Source organism: Furipterus horrens, unplaced genomic scaffold (genome assembly GCF_987537825.1).
Source record: "Furipterus horrens unplaced genomic scaffold, mFurHor1.1.pri manual_scaffold_7, whole genome shotgun sequence".
Lineage (NCBI taxonomy): Eukaryota > Metazoa > Chordata > Mammalia > Chiroptera > Furipteridae > Furipterus > Furipterus horrens.
Genome location: NW_028327177.1, coordinates 141,735,419 through 141,757,758, shown reverse-complemented (window position 1 = coordinate 141,757,758; position 22,340 = coordinate 141,735,419). Strand labels below are relative to the sequence as shown.

General features: G+C 61.8%; 1 protein-coding gene across 1 annotated transcript; it reads left to right on the top strand.

The window, feature by feature from the left end:
* The first annotated feature begins 177 nt into the window (after positions 1-177).
* EDEM1 (ER degradation enhancing alpha-mannosidase like protein 1) lies at positions 178-20,090 on the top strand. The gene is made up of 12 exons (XM_090284858.1): positions 178-898; positions 6,222-6,294; positions 8,817-8,920; positions 9,986-10,157; positions 10,978-11,161; positions 11,524-11,698; positions 12,994-13,114; positions 13,518-13,688; positions 15,304-15,377; positions 16,174-16,270; positions 17,882-18,085; positions 19,853-20,090. The coding sequence occupies exons 1-12, from the start codon at positions 381-383 to the stop codon at positions 19,940-19,942; spliced, it is 1,983 nt and encodes a 660-aa protein (XP_090140984.1). The 5' UTR covers positions 178-380; the 3' UTR covers positions 19,943-20,090.
* Positions 20,091-22,340: the final 2,250 nt, after the last annotated feature.

The following is a 22,340-nucleotide window of genomic DNA, read 5'->3' as shown; positions in this document are numbered from 1 at the left end:
CCGAGCGGCCCCTACTCGCCACGCCAGCCCAGCGGGACCCGGACCGCCCAGAGGCGGGGCCAATCTCGGGGGCGTGGCCAGAGGGCGGGGCCTGGGCGGGGCCTCCGGGGCTCGCGGACGTCCGGGCGGCCTATGGCGCGGGAGGCAGAGCGCCGCGCCCCTCCAGGCCCGGTCGGGCCGGGCCAATCCCGGGCTACCCGGCCGGCGAACGCGAGGCCTGGAGGGCCAGGCCGGAGGGCCTGGGGGCGGGAGACAATGGGCCGGTTCCTGGTGCGTCACCCGGGAGTTCCTTAAAGGGGAAGCGAGCGCGCGGCGGCCGCGCGGGTGCGGCGGCGGGAGGCCCCGCGCTCTGGGAGGATGCCCGCGGCGCCCGCGCGACCATGCAATGGCGAGCGCTCGTCCTGGGGCTGCTGCTGCTGCGGCTCGGCCTGCACGGTGCGCTGTGGCTCGTCTTCGGGCTGGGGCCCAGCATGGGCTTCTACCAGCGCTTCCCGCTCAGCTTCGGCTTCCAGCGCCTGACGGGCCCCGACGACCCCGCGCCGCCCGCCCCGGGGCCCGCGGGCCAGCCCGAGACGCCGGCGGGGCCGGCGGGGCCGTCGTGGCTGCAGCCGCCGGGGCCCGGGGCGGCGGCAGGGCGGCGGCGAGCCCCGCGGCGGCCGCGGCCGGGCGTGTGCGGCCCGGCGCACTGGGGCTACGTGCTGGGCGCCCGGGGCCGCGGGCCGGACGAGTACGAGCGGCGCTACAGCGGAGCCTTCCCGCCGCAGCTGCGCGCCCAGATGCGCGACCTGGCGCGGGGCATGTTCGTCTTCGGCTACGACAACTACATGGCGCACGCCTTTCCGCAGGACGAGCTCAACCCCATAGACTGCCGCGGCCGCGGGCCCGACCGCGGGGACCCGTAAGTAGCCCTCCGCGCCCGGGGTCCGGGCCAGCGCCCCCGCCGCTTTGGCCGGTGCCCGGGAGGCCCCCGGGCTTTCGGTGCGTGCAGGGGCCGGAGGCTGCCCTCCTTTCTGACTCCCCGGGAGCCAGGAGCCCCGGGGCAGCTGTCCGGCGCAGCCTCTGTCACAGGTGGGGACCCCGAGACCCGGGCCCGCGGGGGCAGGGGCGGCGCCACGCGGAGCCGCGGGGGCCGTTCGACTCCCGTCTCCAGCCCTTCTGCAGACGGACGCGTGCGCTCAGAGGAAGTCCCGTGTAAACGCAGCTCCGAAGCAAGCCCTCATCTCTCTCCCCCACCCCGGGCTCTTCTATGTAAAAATGTAAAAACGGAGGAGTGGACCCGGGCAAGGACTTCTGGAAAGCCGGCGAGAGCGGGCGACACCCTTTCTCCTCCCCGGGGCTGCTGCTCGGGCGGCGGGTGCTTGGGTAGGAGGGGGAGGCTGTGTGGCCCCCACTGAGGGTCCTGACCCTCGGGGGGCGAGGCCTTGGCCGCTGAGCTGACTGTCACTGTGTCGCCCCGGAAGTCTGGTGGCAGGGCCCCCCCTCCCACCGGCCTTGTTTGTGAATGAAGGCTGCGCTTCAGAGGCCACTGCTGTTGACCTCAGAGTCCAGGAGGACAACACGCCCAGCGAAGGGCTCCTCCTCGCCCCCGGGGAAGGTGTGCTTTGTCACCGACCCTGTCAGGCCAGATGGGAGGCCGCCTCCCTCTGGGTCCCTTGTCCCTCCTTCCCCCTCCCCCACAAGGCAGGAGCGAGGCGACAGGCTGCTCAGCCCTTTGGGACCACGCCCGGTGGCTGTCCCTGGCGTTTGGGGCACAGGTTTCTTCTCACCTGGTGAAAAGCAGCGGAGTCCAGTCCACAGGTTCTGGAAAGGAAGCCCGAGCACCAGAGGGGCTTGAAGAGTTTTTAAATGGTTCCTGTCTCTGCCAGTTCACGCCATACATGGCAGCTGGAGAGCGTGATTTTCAGAGAAGTGTGGTCATGTCCCAGGGTAGCGTCCCAGGCCTTAAAAATGGGGGGAAATGGATGAGTTATTTTTCTTGCTTTTCTATATCAGTCCGTATATATGTAAATGTATTTTCTACCTCTTTTTCTTTTTTTAAGAAAAGTTTTATCAAATTTTGAAAAAAATTACTGGGCCTTTTCAAGTTGTAGGAATTGAGTTGTTTGTTTTGCTTAACTATACTGGGTTTTATACCTACATGTTTCCTTTGAATCTTAATTTTTTGGGAGAAATTAAAATTTGAAAAAAGAAAGCCTGAAAATGCCAGCAGACGGTTATTTTTAATTGACCTTTCCCGCCGCTCCTGCGCGTCCCTTACGGAGCTGACATCCAAGCGTGTGTGCGCGTTTGGGTCTCAGTGTTTTCCCGCTGGTGGGACGACAGGAAGGGAGAGACGCGTTTAGTAAGTGCCCTCGTGCCCCTCAGACATCTCTGATTCCCTTGCGTGGGGAAAGCAGATTAATGAGGACTTGGGATTGATAACACCTTCCGTTGGGACCCTGGTGGTCTGGGGATGAGTCAGTGACACCTTTGTGCATTTCTTAATGGATCTAAGAACCCTCTGGGGGCCTGGAGTCCCCAGCCAAGGCAGGGGGCCGGCAGCTGATGGCCTGCTGGTCCCCGCGGCAGTGCTGGGTGGCGCAGGCCTCTGGTTTCGGGGGGAAGCCTGCAAACGAGAGTTTCGGTTTCGCTGTACAGTGACATTCTGGTAGATTGAGGTCAGGTTGCTTTGAGACACGTAGGCTGTCAGAGAGATGACATTGGAGGCTGAAGGGTGGCGTGTGGGTGAGGGCTGTAGCCAGTCTCTGAGGGGGTGAAAGAGCGGGGTTATGGGGGCCTTCAGCAGACGCTCGCACTGGACCCGTCCGAAGAGGGGCCGGGTTACTTCCTTGCACCCCTTCTTTTACCTGAACTCTCCCCAAGTGACCTCAGATACAGTTTAGATCCTGAGCTTCGTGCTTCCGGCTCGGAAACAGTAGGGCACCTTCTCGGGCCCAAAGCAAATAACCTGTAACAAAAATCTTCCCACGTTCTTAAAAAACAAATGTATTCCAGTGATTGTTGTCAAATGTATTGTTAGGACCCCTTTTTAAAATGTAGACTGGCATAGCTATTCGAATGTTACGTAAAAAAGGTCCAGAAACAAAATATGGGCGCTAAACACGTGTATCTTTTTTTTATTTTTACTCACATTTTCTCGGGCCTTATCTGGCCGCCCCGTCTGACCAGTAGTAGGGCGAGCAGTTAACGTGGAGTAAATAAAACCTGAAACCTTTAAAAATAACAAGTCTCTCTGTCCAGCTGCAGAGTACTATGCAAAGTCAGTTCCTCTCACATCCCCAATTTGGGTTGGAGAGTCCAAATTCAAAGCTCCTTCAAGCCCTGGCTGGTGTGGTTCAGTGGAACGGGTGTCGACCTGCAAACCAAAGGGTCGCCGGTTCGATTCCCGGTCAGGGCACAGGCCTGGGTTGTGGGCCAGGTCCCCAGTTGGGGGCGCACGAGAGGCAACCACACATTGATGCTTCTCTCCCTCTCTTTCTCCCTCCCTCTCCCTCTCTCTGAAAATAAATAAATAAAATGTAAAAAAAAAAAAAATGCAAAAACGAAAGAAAACTCTTTATATTTTTGCAACCCTCCCTGAAGGCCAGGCCCAGGTCATCTTCTGTGACACCGCTGACCTGTATGAAGGTGATTTTCCTCGATCAACCTCGGTCCCCTTTGGGTTCCTTTCCTTTGAACTGCTACCCCCGCTTCTGCCGCAGTTTGAGAGCTGGTGCCTTTCCCTGGGCCGGTCTCCCCAGATCACCGGTCCCTGGAACGCAGGACTGTTCCTTAGGTCCCCTCTGTGCCCACCCCGCGCCAGGCAGGTTTCTGAACAGCTGGCGCAGGTGAAGCAGATGTGGGAAATTTTGTTTACACATACGTTTGGTCTTGTTAGCTGCATGCTCAGAACTTCCTATCGAAGGCCAGAGCCGTCTGCATCGCCTCTGTCTTGGGGTGAGAGCACCTTAGCCGTTCACAGAGGGGAGACTGTCGTGAAGCGGGCAGCTGCATCCTGCGTCACCGCGGGGCGGCCAGCCAGCGTGGGGTGGGAGGACGCGGACTTGGGGGCCCAGCCTCGCCCGGGACGGGGGTGAGCTCTTGACTTGAGGCCCTCAGCCAGAACCAAGGCAGGCCGGCCGCCGACCAGGAGTCTCTGCAGGGAACAAACCCACGGCCTCACCGACACTGAGGTTCGGCATAAGTGGGCTCGGTAATTGGGGTTTGAGGCCGGGAGGGCTTTATGGGGCCTGCTTTTTGTCTCCGTTCCCTTCCTGTTGTTCCTTTTTTTCCATTCTAGCACATTTTGAACGCGTGCATAGCAATTATTTGATAGAAAAGAGTTAAAAGTGTTCTAATGAACACCTTAATCTTTGCGGGGGTTAGTCTGACTGAGTGAAGAGAAGGGGACCCCCGCCCCCCATCACTGCGAGTACTGGTTTACCGTGGCAGTGCGTGTAAGGTTCATTGTTAGTGACCGCTTAGGCACTGGATCGGAAGGCATTTTAAACCTGGGTCCCCTTCCATTAGAGCCCAAAAGGAAAGGCACGGTAAAACCCGGGAAGGTGTGCGGGGACACCACTCAGTGACGCTGTCCATGGCGGTGAGCTGCAGGGGGGAGCCCGTGCGGTGCGCTCACCGTCCAGCTCGGGTGCTAACTGGGCAGGGGGCCGCTCTCTCCGGGCGGGGGCCCCTCGCTGTTCCTGAGCAGCAGGGCCGGTAGTTCAGTGTCCACGCCCAGCGGAGTCTGGAGTTAGCAGGACCGAGGATGAGGCTTGCCACCGCCCGCGTCCTCCTTCCCCAACTTGCCACACTTCCCGCGGGCCTTACGGCGGGTGGCGCCCGCACGGGGCGCTTACTGCGGCCCGCAGCTCTCGTCGGGAGGGGGCCTGCTGCAGGGGCATACGTCTGTCTGGGGAGGAGGGACAAACGGAAGAAGGAGGTCGGGCGGTTCCCGGACTGCGGTGTGCCGGCCTCGTGACCTGGGAGACACAGGATGGCCCCGGTTCTCCGTGGCCTTCCACACAAGCTCGCATTATAAAACGGACCTCACACGCTGCTCTTCAGGCTTTGTCCCAGATAAAGTGGCCTGACAGCAAAAGCAAAGCCACGGGGCCCCCCGGCAGGTGAGAGGCACCTGCCGTGCTGAGCTGCCACCTGCTCCCGGTAAGACCATCGGTCCGGCCAAGACGGTGGGACAAGGACCCATCAGAGCGTCCCAAGGAGAAGATAGAGTAGTCCAGGGTCGGTGGGAGACGCCAGAACACGGGAGACCGTAACACTGGGGCTCTGTCACTGGGGTCTGTAAACAGTTGTATTTCTCCCAACTTTCACCTTTTCGAGCTTCTGCGGTTGCTCCAGGGTGTGGGACTGGGACAGAGGGCACCCTGCCTGAACCCCACCCCACGGCCGGAACTTGTCAGGCTGCCCGGGTGACATTCACCGCCTCTGCCTCCCTGCCCGTCCAGGGTGCATGCGTGGTTGTCATTGTCAGTGTTGTGGGGGACATCTGAGTGCGCGAGGAGCCTCACCCACGTGGCAGGCCTGACACTGGGGCTCAGGGGATGGATCGCAGGGAAGGGAGCCATGTTGTGGAGAGGGCAGGGGGCATGTCGTGGAAGTGACGCAGCTCCTGTCCCAGCTCCTGTCCCAGCCCATCTCGGGACCCACGGGGGCTGATGCGGTTCTTTGGGTGAGGTGTGAGCGAAACATGGTGCAAAGAAGTCACCAGCACTCCCAGCCGAGGGACAGGAGTGATGGCGGGGCTGCACTGAGGGGCCTGCTGCCTCCGGGCAGGTCTGGCAGGAGGGGCCAACTCCCGCATTCGTGTGGGGCAGGTCCGGCGGCGGCGGCGGGGCTCTCCCGTTCTGTTCCGCGTTCTAATGGTTTCCAGATCGGCGCTCCTTGCAGCTGAATAGAGAGCCCACTCGGGGCAAAGACGCTGCATCCCAGGGGCGCAGGTGCCTGTCGCTGCCGGCTGGCTCCCGCCGGGTCCCCTGCTCTCTGTGGTCAAGGTTATGTTGGCTGCTCTGTGCCTCGATTCATCTTGCAGACACTGTAAAAGCCAGACTCGTGAGACAGAGGACCTTCGCCGCCCCAGGTCACCCCGAATAGCCAGTCGGTCCCTGAATGAATGAGCGTGGCCCACAGCTTTAGTTTCTGGTGGAGGTTGAGTTTTACTGTCTTCTTTTCTCGTTTAAAAGAAAGTCCCTTTGTTTAACTTTGCTTTGTTTCTTTCCCAGCTCCAATCTGAACATCAATGACGTCCTCGGGAACTATTCACTGACCCTGGTTGATGCGCTAGATACCCTTGCAGTGAGTATTCAGCCTCGTTGTTTTTTTAAAATGAACTAAGACATTTTGGAATTTGGAAACCCTAGTTTCCCCCAGGGTGGAAACTGCAGCAAACCTGATACTCAAAATGTGTTCCTAGCTCGGTATCTTGTGTCTCTTAATGGCCTTAAAACCTGGAGCGAGAGGAGCATCGAAGAGGCGATGAGGGGAATGTGATTCCCAAAAAAATGGACAGGGAAGTGGGATGATTTAGGGAACCTGTTTTTCTCCCGGTTTCCCATTATTTTATTCCCTCAAAGAATCAAAAGAGCATTTCATTAAAGGTCCCAGGATGGAGACGTTGACGACTGTAACAAGGTTTCGGGGGCAACAGACATGAACTCGGGCAGGACCACGCTGTCCCGCTCCTCTGCCCCGGAGCGTGTGCGCAGAGGCCCGTCTGTGAGCCTCCTCCCCTCGCTGCTCCGAGGTCTGCACCCCGCCGACCTGGCTCCGCCTCGAGTGCCGCCTTCGCCCCTCGGCGGCTCTAGGGAGCGGACAACCTCTGACCGGAGTCACAGAGCAAGTGGCAAGGCCAGGGGCGTGGAGTGGGTGTGTGCCTGGTCGCCTCCTGACCCCGCTCCGAGCACAGCGCCCAGACTGCGCTGTGAAATCGCTCCCCTCCGTCGTTCAGCCAGCCTTTGCCTTAGAAAACCCTTACGGGCCTCGAGGCCCCAGGCCTGCGGTTCATGAGTTGCTGTGTCTCTCAGCTCCCACGAGAGGCCCAGGCGTGGCGGGGACAGTTGCGCAATGCTGGCGAGGCTTGCATCAGCGGCGTCTGCGCGCTGTTTGTAGGAGCACCGGGCCTGGGGTGGGGGGGCCCACATTCCACTCGGCCCTCAGTCTGCTGGGGAATCCTGGGTGGGGTTCTGCCAGGCTGGGGGTGCAGGGCCCTGTCGGTTCCCAGAGTCACCTCCAGCATTTAATACTCCAGCTCCATCATCCACCGCCGCCGACCAGACGTGCCCAGACCCGTCGGCTCGGCCCAGTTAGAGCTCACCCGTGGGAGAGGACAGGCTGACTCAGACACAAGTGTTGCTCCACAAAGGCCGCAGAGCCCTGCGCAGCTGTGCAGGCCTCGGCTCTCGCCCTGTGCGTCTCTGTGCCCACGGCCATGCTCCTCAAGTTCAGGACCTCGTCTCTGTGCATGTTCAAAGAATGAACTTCTACCAGGCCGTCACTTCCCAGCACAGACCCCAGGAGTGTCCTCCTTGAACACAGAATTCTGTCCCCAAATGACCTTGCGAACGTTTGCGTGTCTGTCCCACTGCTGGAGAGCCCCCACGCCCCCCAGCCTTCTAGAGGCTCTGAGAAGTCCCGCCCCACTCCCCGCGGCCTGAGCGCGGGCTCAGGCTGCTGCCTGTCTGACTGCCGAGGTCAAGGGCAGCGCGGGGCTGTGGTCGCCGGCTTCCTTCTGCACCCCCCGCCCGACCTGAGGTCCGGTCCGCAGCTGCAGCCGCCCGCAGGTGTTGGGGCCGGTGCACATCTGGAAGGAAACAGACCCCTCTGTGGTTTTCATTGTACAATATCCGGCCTTTGCTGTGTGGCACCTCAGGCTTGGTTTTTAGGGCTTGCTTCTGTTGAGGTTTTCCTTTTCTTTGGTGACATGTCGAACAGGCTCCAACCGACGCGTCGCGCACACCAGCGCGTTAGGAGCAGAGCGGCAGCCCTCGAAGATAGTCATCTGGCCTGGCTGCAGCCTGCAGCTCGATTGCGTGGCCTTTTAAAAGGAAAGAGCTCTCAGGCCAGAAGAGACATGTCTGTGCTTCTTCTGTGAGTCACAGGGAAGTAACAGTGAGGGGGAAGGTGCCCAGACCAATAAGCGCTGGGAACGAAGACCTGAGAGACGTAGTGGCTGAAGGAAAGGACTTGTCCCCCCTGCAGGGGTGGGGGGCTGTGTGTCCTTATGATGCCGTGACAGTTTGAACAGCACGAAAGCATTGCAGTTCGGGTTCCTCTAAACATGTTGTGCCCAGTTTGCATTTCCTATGGGAGAGAGCCGCCTGGTACGCTGTCACGTCCAAAATAGGGACCCCAGTTCTAGGCCACCTTCATAACAGGACAGAGCGGATGGGGGTGTGTTTGCTTTGAACGTCACTTCCATTTCTCAAAGTGTTCAGACATCTGGGTCGTTTTCCAGATGTTGGGGTCCCCTGGGAGCCGAGCACCCAAGCTGTCAGTTTATTTGAGGAGCAGAGGGAAGGCTGTATTTTTGTTTCTTCAGTTTTGCGAGTTCTAGAATTTTAGGACCTCCACAGCCCTGTGGGGGGGGAGCGGAAGGGGGCGGGGAGGGTGCTCATGATGTTGGGAGGGAAGTGTTCACGGCCGTGCACTGGCAGGCGTGGTTGCGGAGCTGAAGGAGACACTTGCCTCCTGTCCTCGGATGTCTGCTGAGCGCCGCTGGGCTTCTCCACCCCTGCAGAGCCAGGCGCTCAGCCCCTGCGATCACTCCGCTTCCATTTCACTTCAGGCTATTGTAACAGTGTGTGTTCCTCTTTTTAAAGATAATGGGAAATTCATCTGAGTTCCAGAAAGCAGTCAAGTTAGTGATCGACACGGTTTCATTTGACAAAGATTCCACCGTCCAAGTCTTTGAGGCCACAATAAGGTAACCTAGCCTGTCAGGTTCTGGAGGCTCCCCGTGCGTGTGTAAGGACGGGGGTCCCCGGGAGGGTCCCCCAGCCATGAGATCGAGGCAGGGGGTCCTTGGGGACCAGGTGGCGCTCTGGCCACTTTTCATCTTCATTCTCAGGTTCATCAAACCGGCAACAGTTCATGTTTCAGCGTCATTATATTTTGAACTGAACAGAAAGACACCCACTTTGACAAAAGTGGTCCCTTAGTGCAGGCCTGGTCTCATTTCCCTCCTTCACTGCGTCCTAGGAAAACCCCTGCCAATGTCAGAAGGAAATGAAAGGTCCCACCCATCTCTGCCACCACCGGCAGGGGACCCCTGCCGACCACTGCGTGTGTGCGTGTGTGTGTGTGTGTGTGTGTGTGTGTGTCTGATATTCGGGCACGTGTCCCGCACCCTGTGTTGTATCTTGCCTCTTCAGCTTGCTATTTTGTGACTATTTTTTTATTTCGTTTCTGAAAATTGTGTGACTGCATCATGTTCCAGAGATGCCATTTATTTGAAATTAAAATTAGGAAAGCGTGTCACAGTCCAGTTCAGATCATTGGCGGGGACATAAATCCGCAGCTTTTTGGGGGCCATTTCTCAGCGGGCGGCCTCCTACTCCAAGTGGGTCACCTCCTCCTCTTCCTCACCACGCCTCCTCCCCAGGGGTCGGAGGACCCGTCCGTTATTTAGTGTCTGCGTCACGCCGTTTTGTTTCTCGTGACGCTGAGCTGTTTCCCCACGTAGGGAAGCCGGTCACCTGTCCACGCTAAAAGGCAGTATGTGTTCTGAGGGCGCTTAGAGCCCTCGCTCCGGACAAGGGGTGAGTGAGGAACCTCAGGGGTCATTTCCCGCCCTCTCAGTAACGTGGCCCCCTGGGAACGGTCCTCCTCCCCGGGGAGCCTCAGGAGGGACCTTCAGGAAGCAGCAGGCCCCGTCTCCCAGCCTCGGCAGCTCAGAGTCGTGCAGAGTCGAGGCTGTGTCTGTCGCTCGGACCGGGCTGTGCCGTGCGCGGCCGACGCGCCCTGTTGTCTCTGTCCCTCCCGTCTGCAGGGTCCTGGGAAGCCTGCTGTCTGCCCACCGGATAATAACGGACTCCAGGCAGCCCTTCGGCGACATGGCGGTGAAGGGCTACGACAACGAGCTGCTGCACATGGCGCACGACCTGGCCGTGCGGCTCCTCCCGGCCTTCGAGAACACCAAGACGGGCATCCCCTACCCGCGGGTAGGCAGGCGGCCCCGGCCGCCATCCCCTGCGGAGTCATTTATGCGGGGGAGGCGGGGGGCAGACGAGAGGAAAGCGGCGCAGGAGGGAACCCGGCCCTGACGGGGCTGTGGCTGTTCTCCGTTCCCTGAGCGTGTGCTGGGCCCCCGGGACACTCCTAGTGTGGCCTCCTCCTCCAGGGGACATGTGTCCCTGCTGCAGAAGAGTGTGGGTGTCTGTCTCCATCTCCAACTTGCGGACATTTCCCCCGAGACCCTCGCGTGGGGTTGTGGGAGCTCAGTGCCCGTCCTTCCCGTGGATCTTCCGTGTGTGGCCTGCACCGGCTGGTGAGGTTGCTGCCGATTGCAGAGCAAGGTCTGGAATGAGATTTCCTCCCGAGGCGTCTGGCTTGCCGAGCTGACCCCTCTGGGAGTGGATCAGCTTTTTAGGTGGCTGGCGGACAGGGGACAGGCCGCAGCGCCTCGGTGACGCACAGTCTGTCACGTGCCGCTGTGTCTCCTCTGTCCCCAAGGAGGGCGCTCAGCCCCCTGCAGACGTGCAAGCGGTCCCATGGAGGGCCTGGTCTCTGAGGCCATGCCCAGGGCTGCGGGCCACGAGGAAAGCCCCCTAGGAAGAGGCGGGCCAGTAAGCAGCCGCCCAGTGACGCCCCAGGGCTCACTCTTACTAGTGGCACAGGGCTCCCATGTCCCCATTGTCTCGAGCGTGTCTTTGAAGCTCTCCGTGCGTCCCGGAGCCCCCGCGGAGGCGGCGTGCTGGCTCCCTCAGAGGCCGCCCTGCGGTCCCCGGGGCCGCGCCCGCATCCTGTCTCTCCCCGTCCCAGGTGAACCTGCAGACGGGCGTGCCCCCCGACAGCAAGAACGAGACGTGCACGGCCGGGGCGGGCTCCCTCCTCGTGGAGTTCGGGATCCTGAGCCGGCTGCTGGGGGACTCCACGTTTGAGTGGGTGGCCAGACGTGCCGTGAAAGCCCTTTGGAGCCTCCGGAGCAATGACACGGGACTGTTAGGTGCGGGCACTGCGCTGGCCGTGGGGACAGCGCATGTCGGGCCCCGTCCTCCCCTCTTCTCTCGGGCGTCCCCTGCTCCCCGCGCCTGCCCTCCCGTGCCTCTGAATCCGAACAGCGGCACGTCGGCGGTCGGCCCTCGGTGCGCCCCGTCCCGTCTCTCTCTGCGGCCTCAGGGGGCAGGAGGGCGGGAGCTCGGGCGGGCAGAGAAGGCCGCAGCTCTCCGAGGGCCCCTGCGGGTCTGGCCCCTCGCAGCCCCCACCCCAAAGCCGCTGCTGATGAAAATGCCGCGAGGAGAACCGCGCGGAGGCAGGTCCTGCCGCCTCGGGGCCCCCGGGCCTGACGGGCTTCGTCCGTGTTCACAGGCAACGTTGTCAACATCCAGACGGGCGACTGGGTCGGGAAGCAGAGCGGCCTGGGCGCCGGCCTGGACTCCTTCTACGAGTACCTGCTGAAGTCCTACATCCTCTTCGGGGAGAGCGAAGACCTGGAGATGTTCAATGCTGCCTATCGGAGCATTCAGAGCTACCTGCGGAGGGGGTGCGTCTCCTCCACGTCCCCCGTTGCCCTGGAAACCAGCAGGCCGGCTTGTGTTTGTCTCGGCACCGATTCACGGGGTCCTGGGTCTGGGGGTCTCCGCCCTCCCCTGTCGTTTCTCAGCCATTTGGGGCGAAGTGGTGCATTAGCTGCCTGCTGCTGCGTAACAAAGCACCCCGAAACTTCGTGCTTAAAGCAGCTGCAGTACCTCACCCTGTATCTGAGGGTCAGGAGCCAGGAGCGGCTGTGCCGACCAGGGTCTCACGAGGTGGTCCCCAAGCTGTTGGCAGGCTGGAGGGTCCACCTCCGGGCTCCCTGCAGCCGTGGTTCCCGCTGGCTGCCCACGGGGGGTCTTAGCTCCTCGGGCCTCCGTAGGCAGCTCCTGGCAGCTTCCCGCTGAGAAGGAAAAAGAGCTAATGGAAGCCACGTGCTTTTGTGACCTAACCTCAGAATGGCTAAACGCACGTTGCCTGGGTCCCTGGGTCATCAGACAGAGGGACCTGGTTCCGCGGGGGAGAGGCTGCCTCCAAGTGGCAGGTGCCTGCGTGTGACCGGGCTTTCTTTGCAGATAGAACTGTAATGGGGACAGTTCTGAGTTACTTTGTTTCTTTTACTTTCCAAAGAACTGTCAGGATCAGTCTCTGTGTCTGGGGAGAGCCAGGACAGAGTGGCTGCATCTGTGCCTTCAGGGAGTGTTTAAACAGCCTTGGCTGTGTGCGCCTAGCATGGGGCTGCGCTGAGGCCACCTCCCTCCCCGGGCTTCCTGCGTGGCGGGACCTTTCTCAGACCCATTTCCCCGTTGGCCGGTGTGGGGTCCACGTGCGAGTGCTGTGTTCCACTCGCAGGCTGTTGGGCCGGAGCACCGTCGTGTGGGCTTTCTAAAGCCCTAAACCAGACTGTGCGGCAGTCCCCGAGTGTTGCCCTGACGCAATCCTCCAGGCCCATGGCGTAGGTATTAGAGAGGAGACGCCTTTCTATGCAGAAATAACCAGGCTTCCCCACTCGGGTAAATCCCTCGTGGATCCACGCTCTGTACCATGTTCCGTTACATGGCCCTGTTCTTAACCCTGCACGTCAAGGTGCCTTCTGCGGAGCACAGTGAGGCCCGGCCTTGATGCCGCCGTAGGGAGCTCTTGCACTAGGCTCTAGCGTGGACAGGTAGCGGCGGTCTGTCCCCGAAGGCTTAGAGGAGGGAGGAGGAAGGTTAGAGTTGATGCCATTTGAGGGGAGCTGCCAGGGGCTGCTGGGCCGGTCGGCGATCTCTCCCCTCGCCCTGACTGCTCTGCTCGGGTCCGCAGTCGGGAAGCCTGTAATGAGGGCGAAGGAGACCCCCCGCTCTACGTCAACGTGAACATGTGCAGCGGGCAGCTGATGAACACGTGGATCGACTCCCTGCAGGCGTTCTTCCCCGGACTACAGGTGCGTGGCACCGTGCTCGCCAGGACAGCGCCCGCGGGCCGGCCTCACCTTCATGACCCCGAGCGCCCCCAGAGCACAGCACGTCTCGGGAATTCCATTTGTGACGTTAGGGCCCGAGCGTTGGCCAGGGCCATAGATAAGCGCGAAGCCGTGCCTGGAAAGTGACCGCGTGCCCTCTCTGGGTGTCTGCTCTCAGCTGGGCCCCGTCCTGTGCCCTTCTCACCCGCCTGGCACGGTGGCCCCACAGCGGGGCCCCTGTCACTCTAGGTTCTGCTTTCGGGTTGGTCTTGCGTTCAACCCGGGGTGGGTGGCAGGTGGCGGGGAGGGAGAGGCCCCGGCCTGCGCGTCACGTCTTGCCACTGTGGGGAAGCGTCTGAGCCCGGCGACCTGTGTCTGCGCGCAGGTCCTGATGGGAGACGTGGAAGACGCCATCTGCCTGCACGCCTTCTACTACGCCATCTGGAAGCGCTACGGGGCCCTGCCGGAGAGGTACAACTGGCAGCTGCAGGCGCCGGACCTGCTCTTCTACCCGCTGAGGCCGGAGCTGGTGGAGTCCACGTACCTGCTCTACCAGGTGCTGAGTGCTCGCCACGGCGTGGGGTCCGGGCTGGGCGGCTGGGGCGAGGCCTCGGCTCACATCCGCCGGTTCGTGCGCGGCTGTGCTGCCCCGTGGCGACTCGGAGGGCGACCGCCTGTCCCCGGGCTTCTTAGCGGCCGTGCCATTTGCGGCTCCGCGAACAGGGCTGCGGCTGCGGTCACGCGGTGCTAACCCTTACGGGGGCTCCTTTCTTGCCTCCGTGGATAACCAAGACTGACTTGGGACTCAGGGTTTCCCACATTGACTTGACCAAACAGCTCTTTCCGGGGCGCAGTTCCTGTCCTGGGGAACCTGGTCTCCGCAACAGTTATTCAGGAAGAAAACTTCTTTTTCTTGCTTGTAAAGGGAAGTCGGGGCTGGGTCTCAGTGCCTGTTTTTGTTTAATGCTTAGAACACAGAGTGTTGTCTCGTGCAGTGACCTCCGTGCCGGAGGGACTGTCGCTCCCGGGGAGCTCCCCTCCCCACGGCCACAGGCAGGTGCTGTGCTCTGCCTGCCGTGCGCACGTGCGCACTGGGCCTCCCATCGTTCCCTGCTCGGCACCCGCCCGCGGGCGGCGCGGCCAGCACGCTGGGAACAACACCTGCGGGGCCGGCCCCACGGGACGCGCTGGCTCCTGTGGCTTCTGTGAGCGGTCCGGCAGCGTCAGCACTGCGGCTCAGCCTCGTGATGTTCTGATACGAGTCCCGGTCACTGCTTCTCGATGGGAAGCAGAGAGGGCCAGGTGGCCTCTCAGGGAGGAAAGGTGCCTGCGCTGGGCCTCGCGGCGCTCAGGGGGCCCCGTCCACGCTCCGAGGGCAGCGCGCCTGTGTGGCCGCAGCTCACTTCGGCTGAGGTCTGTGGCCTTGGGGGCTCTCTCTCTCTCTGCGCCGCTTCCGCTTTCAGTGTCGTCCTCGCTGGGCCGTTTTCCTGGGGCCCAGGGACACCGTCCTGCCCGCGGCCTGGCCTCGGCGGCCCCCACCCCCGCCCCCCACGCTCCACACCCAGCCACAGCCGTCCCTTCGTTCTCTGCTTTTGCTGCTGTGAGTGGGCACTAGGCAGGGATTAAACAAGACCCCCAACTGTCAGACTGTTTGTGGGGTGAAGTGTCATCTTCCCAAAGAAGTTTGTCCCAACCAGGTTACCTCCGAGCGTGTCCCCGCACTGTGAGCACCCTCAGACCTGGGCTCGAGAGCGGTCGGAGGGGCCAGCAGAGCCTCCTGGAGGGACCCGAGTCCCCTGTCCCCACTCACGCCTCCCGATGCTGTGCGGCCCTGGGTGCGTGGCCTTTCTGGGGAGTTCAAGGTGGGCAGAGCCAGGTCTGCCCTCAGGATGCCACTGTCCCCGCAGCGTGGCTCGCGAAGCCCAGAGCAGGCTGGCTGGGCCCGGAGCGGGCTCTCTTAGCCCTGCTGAGCCTTAGACAGTCGTCGGTACGCTGAGCCGTGAGCTGGCGCCTCAGCTCTTCCTCACTGTGACCCTCAGGGCCACGTGGGCCGGGCCCGGGGCCTCCCTTTGGCCAGTGACTCGGTGCTCAGAGACCTCTCTAGTCCCATGGTGTCTGCTGCCACGCATCCTCCAGCCCCTGCTGAATCACACCCTCTCCTCCCTCTCTAGGCGACCAAGAACCCCTTCTACCTCCACGTAGGCATGGACATCCTGCAGAGTCTGGAGAAGCACACGAAGGTCAAGTGAGTGTTCTCGGCTCCCTCTGCTCTCGGCCGAGTTGTTCTGGGGAAATGCTGTTTTTCTCTCTTGCGTTTTAATTTATAGGACAGCTCATTGCTGTCATTTTGTAGGGAAGTCACTTCCTTTTTGTGTAATAGAACCTGTGAGATAGTGGGAATAGCTTTCTGTTTTGCTCCGTTTTTGTCTGTGAGGTTAAGGCAGACGATGTTGTATTCTTTTTAAGTAACTGAGTTCCTTGATTATACAAATAACACAAACACTGAAGTGTCTGGGGAGCACAGAATGCACCGGTCAGCGTCATCCTGTACGTCTGCGCAGGAGCAGCACCACCAGCCTTAAGTCCCCAGGCCTGTGATCGCTTTTATATGTTTTCATACACGTGTGTATGCGTGTGCGTATATAAAACGGTTTCCGTTTGGGGACCTGTTTTTTACACCTAGCAGCGTGTCGTAAGTATTTTCTTATAGAGTGCTGTTGCAGACTGTCCAAATGACACGTCAATTCATAAACATTAGGACAAAGACGTAACTGGGGCCTCCCGGGTGAGTCGCCGGCCGTTTCCCTGGTGTCCCGCTACGCTTCTGGCAAGCGCCTGCCGGCACGCCCGCCTCCCAGCCCCCGACAGGTGACCTGGGGACTCAGCCACCACATCCATTTTTAAACGAACTTACAGACGGCACAGCTAGGGACGGACGCCCCTCACACCTGACAGAACGTGATTGTCCCGTGGCGCTGGGTGGTCCGGCGGCCCCGCTGCCTCCTGCGTGAGGGCGCACGCTCCAAGGGGCTGTTTTGCAGGTGCGGCTACGCCACGCTGCACCACGTCATCGACAAGTCCAAGGAGGACCGGATGGAGAGCTTCTTCCTCAGCGAGACCTGCAAGTACTTGTACCTGGTGCGTGTGTGGTGGGACCCCCCAAGTGTGGTGGGGCCCCCCCAAGGCGTGGGCGGCCCTGCTCTGTGCTGGACGGCGCGCTGCCCCACAACAGTGGTGTCGGGCGCAAGGACGTCACGCTGTCCTCCTTGGCTCCTAACTGCAGCCGGAGGAGGCTCTGCAGTAAACAGAGACAGGAGCCTGCAAACGCTGCGCCGCGCGGCCCCAGGCCGGGGAGGAGCCCCGTGGGTGCGGCGGGTCGGGGCTTCTCCGGGAGGCGCATGGCGTCTGTCAGGTCTTCCTTCGCTGGGGTGTGACCTTGGCGGGGCCCGCAGCCCGGCTGGCTCGCCGGCCACGCATGCATTCCCATGTGTGTGGCGAGACAGGATTTCTGCACCTGGAAGGAACCCAGGGCTCAGGTCACGTGGGGGTCACAGTCAGGGTTCATTGTGCGTCTGCACAGACACGGCAGGTGACATGCCTGCGTCTCCCGGGTGACTGTGGCGGAGCTGAGGCTTGCGCCCCGGTCCTGACCGCTTCTCCAGAGTTCTTCCTGCCCTCCTCGCCACAGCGGGCACGCGCAGTGTCAGTGCGCTTGTGCCTGATCGGCTACATGCAAAGGACACTTCCTCAAGGCCCCGAGGGGCGGGACTTCCTGGTGGGGACAAAGGTGGCCGAGAGCTGGGGCGGAGTCACAGATACCGGCTGGGGCTGCGTCACCCAGAGCCGCTGTAACTTCCGCCCTGCCGAGTCAGACTCCTTAGGGGCGGGCTCGGGGTCTGTCATCGCGCGGGTGGCTCGGGACTGTACAAAGCCAGGTTCGGAAGCGCCAGTCCCGTGCCCTGGTGTCACTTTCCACAGGAGATCACAGAGGACACGGAGGAGGCGTGTCCCCCAGCAGCCTTGCGGTCTAGCCAGTGCCTGCTCCCTCCCAGCCCCGCAGGCCAGGCCCCCTCTCACAGCGCGGCGGGGTCGGGGGGCGCCGTGTGGCAGCCTCGCTGTGGGGTGTTTGCAGGGTGGGTCTGCAGTGAGTGAAGGACCCCGAGGGTCTGGAGGAAAGGGCCCCGCTCTCCCTCTTTGTAAAGACCTTGAGGGGACTCAGGTGTCCTCCATCTGGGGTCCCTCGGTGCCCCCGGCCCCCCGCCCCGGGCTCGGGTTCTCCCCGGAGGTCCTGCGGCCCCTCTCACCCCACGCCCACCCCTGAAGGACAGACTGCCCCCTGTGCTCTGTGTCCCTAGAGCCCAGCCCTGCCCCAACCGGGGCTGAGCTGGGTGGTGGCCCACGTGCTGGGGACGCTGAGCCGATGGCACACCCGCCCCCTCCCTCCGGCATCCGACAGCGCGGGGGGTGCAGGGGGGTCCGGGGCCCAGCTCGGGTGCTCGTGGGGAGCAGCACCCTGGGGCCTCCACACACGGCCCACGTCTGCGTCCCAGCCCTGGGCCTGCGGCTCTCGGCCGGGGTCGGGCATCTGGGTTTAAGCAGAGCTGGTGATTCGGGCTTGTAGCCAAGCTGGGGACCCCAGTGGTTTGTTGGTGCCTTTCCCCGTTTGTCACTGCGGAGCCCGGGGCCACGCCGCGGCGTCGGGTCGCGTGGCGCCGCGGTTAGCAGCGGTGTCTGTTTCCCTCCCACCAGCTGTTTGATGAGGAGAACCCCGTGCACAAGTCTGGGACCAGATACATGTTTACGACGGAGGGACATGTCGTGTCTGTGGACAAGCACCTCCGGGAGTCCCCGTGGAAGGAGCTCTTTCCCGAAGAGGGTGGGCGGGGCCCGGCGGGGAAGCCCGTGCACAGGCCCAAGGCCCACGACCTGAAGGTCCTCAACTCCAGCTCCAACGTGAGTGGCTTTTGCGTTGTCCAGGCCGGTGGGGGTGGGGGGGGGGTCAGCAACTGATGACAGGCCAGGCCAGGCTTAGCTGAGAAGTTCCTGAAGCTGTCACGCAGGCGGCCTCAGGGGGCGGGAGGCCACAGCAGCAGTGGCCCATTGTCACTCCCGGCTGCAGGGGCTGGCAGGGACAGTGGTCACAGGAGCTGGACAGATTGGTGTGTCCAGGAGGACGGCCGGCGGCAGTGACCGGGCAGGAAGGAGCCAGCCGGGGAGGCACTGGGGTCTCCTCCCACCCCCTGCCCTGCCGGCGCCCGTGTTACGGTCACCTTGTTGGCTGCGGGGGTACACAGGTGGCGGGGCCCGAGGGGGCGGAGCAGAGGCAGCTCAGCCCGGTGGCGGGGGGGAGGGGGGCAGCCACAGCCACCACACTTCTCGTGAAGACGCCCTGAAGGGGGGTGGGGTCTAGCCTCGCCCCGAGTGGGCTGCCCGTGCAGGCAGGCCACCCAGCAGGCCGTGGGGCAGGCGCGACATCTGCGTCCCCTCGTCATCGTCACGGTGAATTGAGTAGAGTAGGGAGGTTTGGGAGTGAAGCTGGGCCGTGGGCCGGGCCCCAGCTGGAATAGCAGACCTTGCTTTCCCACAAGGCATCGGGTGCTCTCTCTGTCCTCGGCAAAGCCTCGGTGGCTGAGATTCCTGCCACCTTCCGCCCAGGACAGGAGTGCCTTCACCCCAGACTCTGCCCCAGGTCTCCCCTCAGTGTCCGCTTGAAGGTCTCGGGCACCTGCCTGTGAAGGAAAGCAAGAGGCCAGAGCGAGGATAAGGCCCCAGATTTCCAGGTTCTGGTCACAGCCATGCGTGTGGCAGAGCCAGGCTGGGGACGGAAGGCAACGTTCATGCAATAGAGCCGATTCTGCCCCTCCAGCACGGGGCTTGGGGCCGATCGAGGGGCCCGGTCTGGACAGGTCATGGCCTAGTGGGTAGCCGCTTATTCCCCCGGTACTTATGAGGAAGGCACAGCCCGTAGCACTGCCGGGAAGTCAGAAGGGCTTCCCGGAGGAGCTTGCTTTTCAGTGGGTCCTGGAGGCAGGAGTGGGGCCCCCAAGGGGGCAGACGCTCGGGCAGAAGGATGTGTGGGTGGGAGGCCGGGACAGCCGAGGGGCCTGTCAGACCTGCCCTGAGGACGAGGAGCAGTGAGAAATCTCATGATGTTTGTGGAAACTGTTCCCAGAGTCATGTTTGGTTCTCAAACTCACTCTCCTTTGAGAGGAGGAAAAAGACCTTTAATTACAAAAAAAAAAAATTAAAATTAAAAAAAAAAAAAAGCTCTCTTGGGCATTTAAGTTTTAGCTATGGATGCGAAGAGCCATAAACTCAAAAACCACAGTATTTCCAAAGAGCGGAAGCGTTCTCTGCGGTCCTGGGCGGATGGGGGACCGACCGCAGGCTGCGGCTTGGAGGCCCGGCCGCTCCGCACTTAGGTGGACGTTGGCCTCCCGGGGGCCCCAGCTCTTCCCCAGGAAGGGAGGGTCTTACCCTTGGGGACATTGGGCAGCGTCTGGAGACAATATCAGTTGTCACACTGGGCAGGGGGGTCGGGGGTCATCTAGTGGCAGAGGTCAGGGATGCTGCTCCCCCTCCCGCAGCCCACGGATCAGCCCCGCATGTCCACGGCGCCCGGCTGAGAAGCCCCCACGCGGGTCCCCAGCACACCCGCTGAGGCTCAGCACAGGGGTTCCTAATTTAAAGTCCCTGTTATCCCTCCTTTTCTCTCCCCAGTGCAACCGCGTGCCTGACGAGAGGAGGTACTCCCTGCCCCTAAAGAGCGTCTACATGCGGCAGATTGACCAGATGGTCGGCCTGATCTGACCACGCTGCTCTGCGGGCCGCCCGACCGGGACCAAACAGCCGCCCAGGCCCTGCGGGGCTTCTGCCCGGCCCCCACCACGGCCAGCCAAGCCTCACTTCACTGTTTCTCTTTGTTCAATAAAATGCCCTGTTTTTCTTAAGGAAATAACTTGAAGTGAGAAGGTCCCTAGGAGGTGGCTCCTGGGGACTTGCTGATGTCGGTCAGCACAGTGGACGGGCAGCTTTGGATGGACCTTCTTCGCAGCTCCGTTCTGGGGGATCCTGGAGTCGCCCCCCCTTGCTGGCCCGCACCGCGGCCACAGCGCGGCTGCCTCGCTGTGAGTGGAGTTTCTGTGCGAGGGGCCTGGAGTTCTCGGGGCGTCCCCATTGAGTGCATTTTGTCATCCTGTCTCTCTCACTGGGTAACGGGCTCTCCCCGATACCCACCCACGGGGGGAAACCCAGTTACTCGTTTGCACCCCAAGTAACCTTGGCAGTATTATCAGTATTTGCTTACAAATAATGCTGTGGCCTGAATTCTAACAAGCAGCCTCTTCGGCTGTCACATCACGCATGGAGAGCTCACCAGGTAGGCCTCGTGGGTGTGTTTCACATGTTAGGAGCTCACCTGAGGGCCTCTCGTAGTTCCAGAACCAGGGTGTGTGCCTTTCAGGGAGAAAAGACCCCCTGCGCTTGTCTGAGCTTCCATCTCCACTCCAGTAACCAGGGATTCCCAGTCTGACCGTGTGTGGGCGAGAATGTTGTTTCCCGTGTCTGGGGCCGGGTCCCTAAGTTGGGGGGCGGGGGGGCCAGCTGGCTCCTAGCATCCCGCAGCCGTTCCTCTGGAACACAGGTTTTTTCGGTCAGTGCCTTTGTGACTTCGGTTTGGGCCGCTGGATGTCACAGCTGCTGCTCTGGCCCTAAGAGGCGTGGTTTGGGCCGCTCATGGCGGGATGCATATTGATTGTTAGCAAGATTCTGGAGCCTTCTCGGCCACTCGTTGGCTTGCAGCCTGGCATTTTAAGCACGCGTGTGTAAGGAGAAATTTTTCCTTATTTCCTTGTTTCCTTCGCCAGAGCGGAAGTGTGTCTTTGAACACGTGCTGAGTGTTCACGCGGAGAGGGTGTGGACCCCTCCGTGGTGTCCTCTCCTGCCCGGCCGCTGCCCCCACAAGCGCAGTGTGAGCTGGTGGTCAGCAGCCGGAAGGGACACATTGTACTCCTTCTTGAAAGTGAGTTCCTGTCCTTTAAAAAGAGATGCGCAATTCAGTTCTTTGGGATTTTTTGAAACTGTGTCCCCTCCATCTTTTAAACAGTTACTACGCCAGTTGTTTTCAAGTAAAAGAATCAGATGCTTCTGTTTTGCCGTTTCCCTTCGTTTCCGAAGTGCCCTGTTTATCAGCCTGTCCCATCGGCTCAGCAAAGCCAACGTGTCCCGTTTTAGGTCCACGCACCGCCCGCAGGAGCGACCCTGTAGCTTCTCCCGGATCAATCGAGGAGGGACAGTCATGACCCCCTAGGGAGAAGGGGCCACACCAGGCCGGAAGGCAGGCCCCTGAGCACCCTCTCTCCGCGCCGCCCCGCTTCCCTCCCGGCCCCTGGCACGCACCGGGCACGGGGCAGGCCCCTCTCGGCCGGCCTCGCCCCGCAGGCCTTTGTTCCTCGGTGATGGGAGATTTCAGGCCGCAAGGCCTGCGCAGGGCTGCGGCTCTGCCGGGAGCCGCTCTCAGGGCAGCTGTGTGCCTGCACCGTCCCCGGTAGCAATGGTCCTCGCGTTCTAGGGTGTGGAAGGCCGTGGGGAACGTTGTGTTCCCAGGCGGCTTCGCTGCTATAGTGACGTGACAAGACCCCCTCCTGGAAGGCAGGTGGGCGGGACCTCTGCACACGCAGCTCCTGTCGCCGCTGCCTCTCCGCCCGGAGGCTGCCCGGACAGTGGGGCAGGTGCACATCGCATCCTCCTCTGCGTCTGAGCCCAGGGTGCCGGTGGCAGCCTCGGACCCAGCTAGGCGAGGGTGGTCGTGCGGTCGGAGGGCTGAGCCCGGCCACCCTTCCCAAGCTCCTCCCTCAGCTCCGTGTGCCGGGTGACTGCGGACGTGCGCCGGGCTTGCCTCCTCTCCGGGGCCCCACGGCTCTCGCGGGTGCTTTCCAGCTCCGCGCGGGCTGCCAGGCTGGGCAGGTGGTCGCCTGCCGGAGTGGCCGCACCTTCAGCCCTCGTCTTTGCTCTTCCATCCGGCCACACCCAGCCCGTGTCCTGGGACCTCCGCCCTGCAGGGCAGGACTTCTGGGACAGCGGGGCGGGCTGGCCGGCGCCCCGGGATGTGCCAGGCTCAGGGTCGCCTCCCGCTTGAATGTGGATGTGAATCTGGTGACAGTGTTCGGTTCCTGTGGACCTTCCCTCCTCAGAGGCAGAGAACTATTTT

Excerpts from the sequence above, each read along its gene's own strand:
- EDEM1 (XM_090284858.1), top strand. The coding sequence starts at position 381 with ATGCAATGGCGAGCGCTCGTCCTGGGGCTGCTGCTGCTGCGGCTCGGC. Across the intron at positions 11,162-11,523 it reads CAATGACACGGGACTGTTAG|GCAACGTTGTCAACATCCAG; the intron begins GTGCGGGCACTG and ends CCGTGTTCACAG. Across the intron at positions 11,699-12,993 it reads CAGAGCTACCTGCGGAGGGG|TCGGGAAGCCTGTAATGAGG; the intron begins GTGCGTCTCCTC and ends TCGGGTCCGCAG.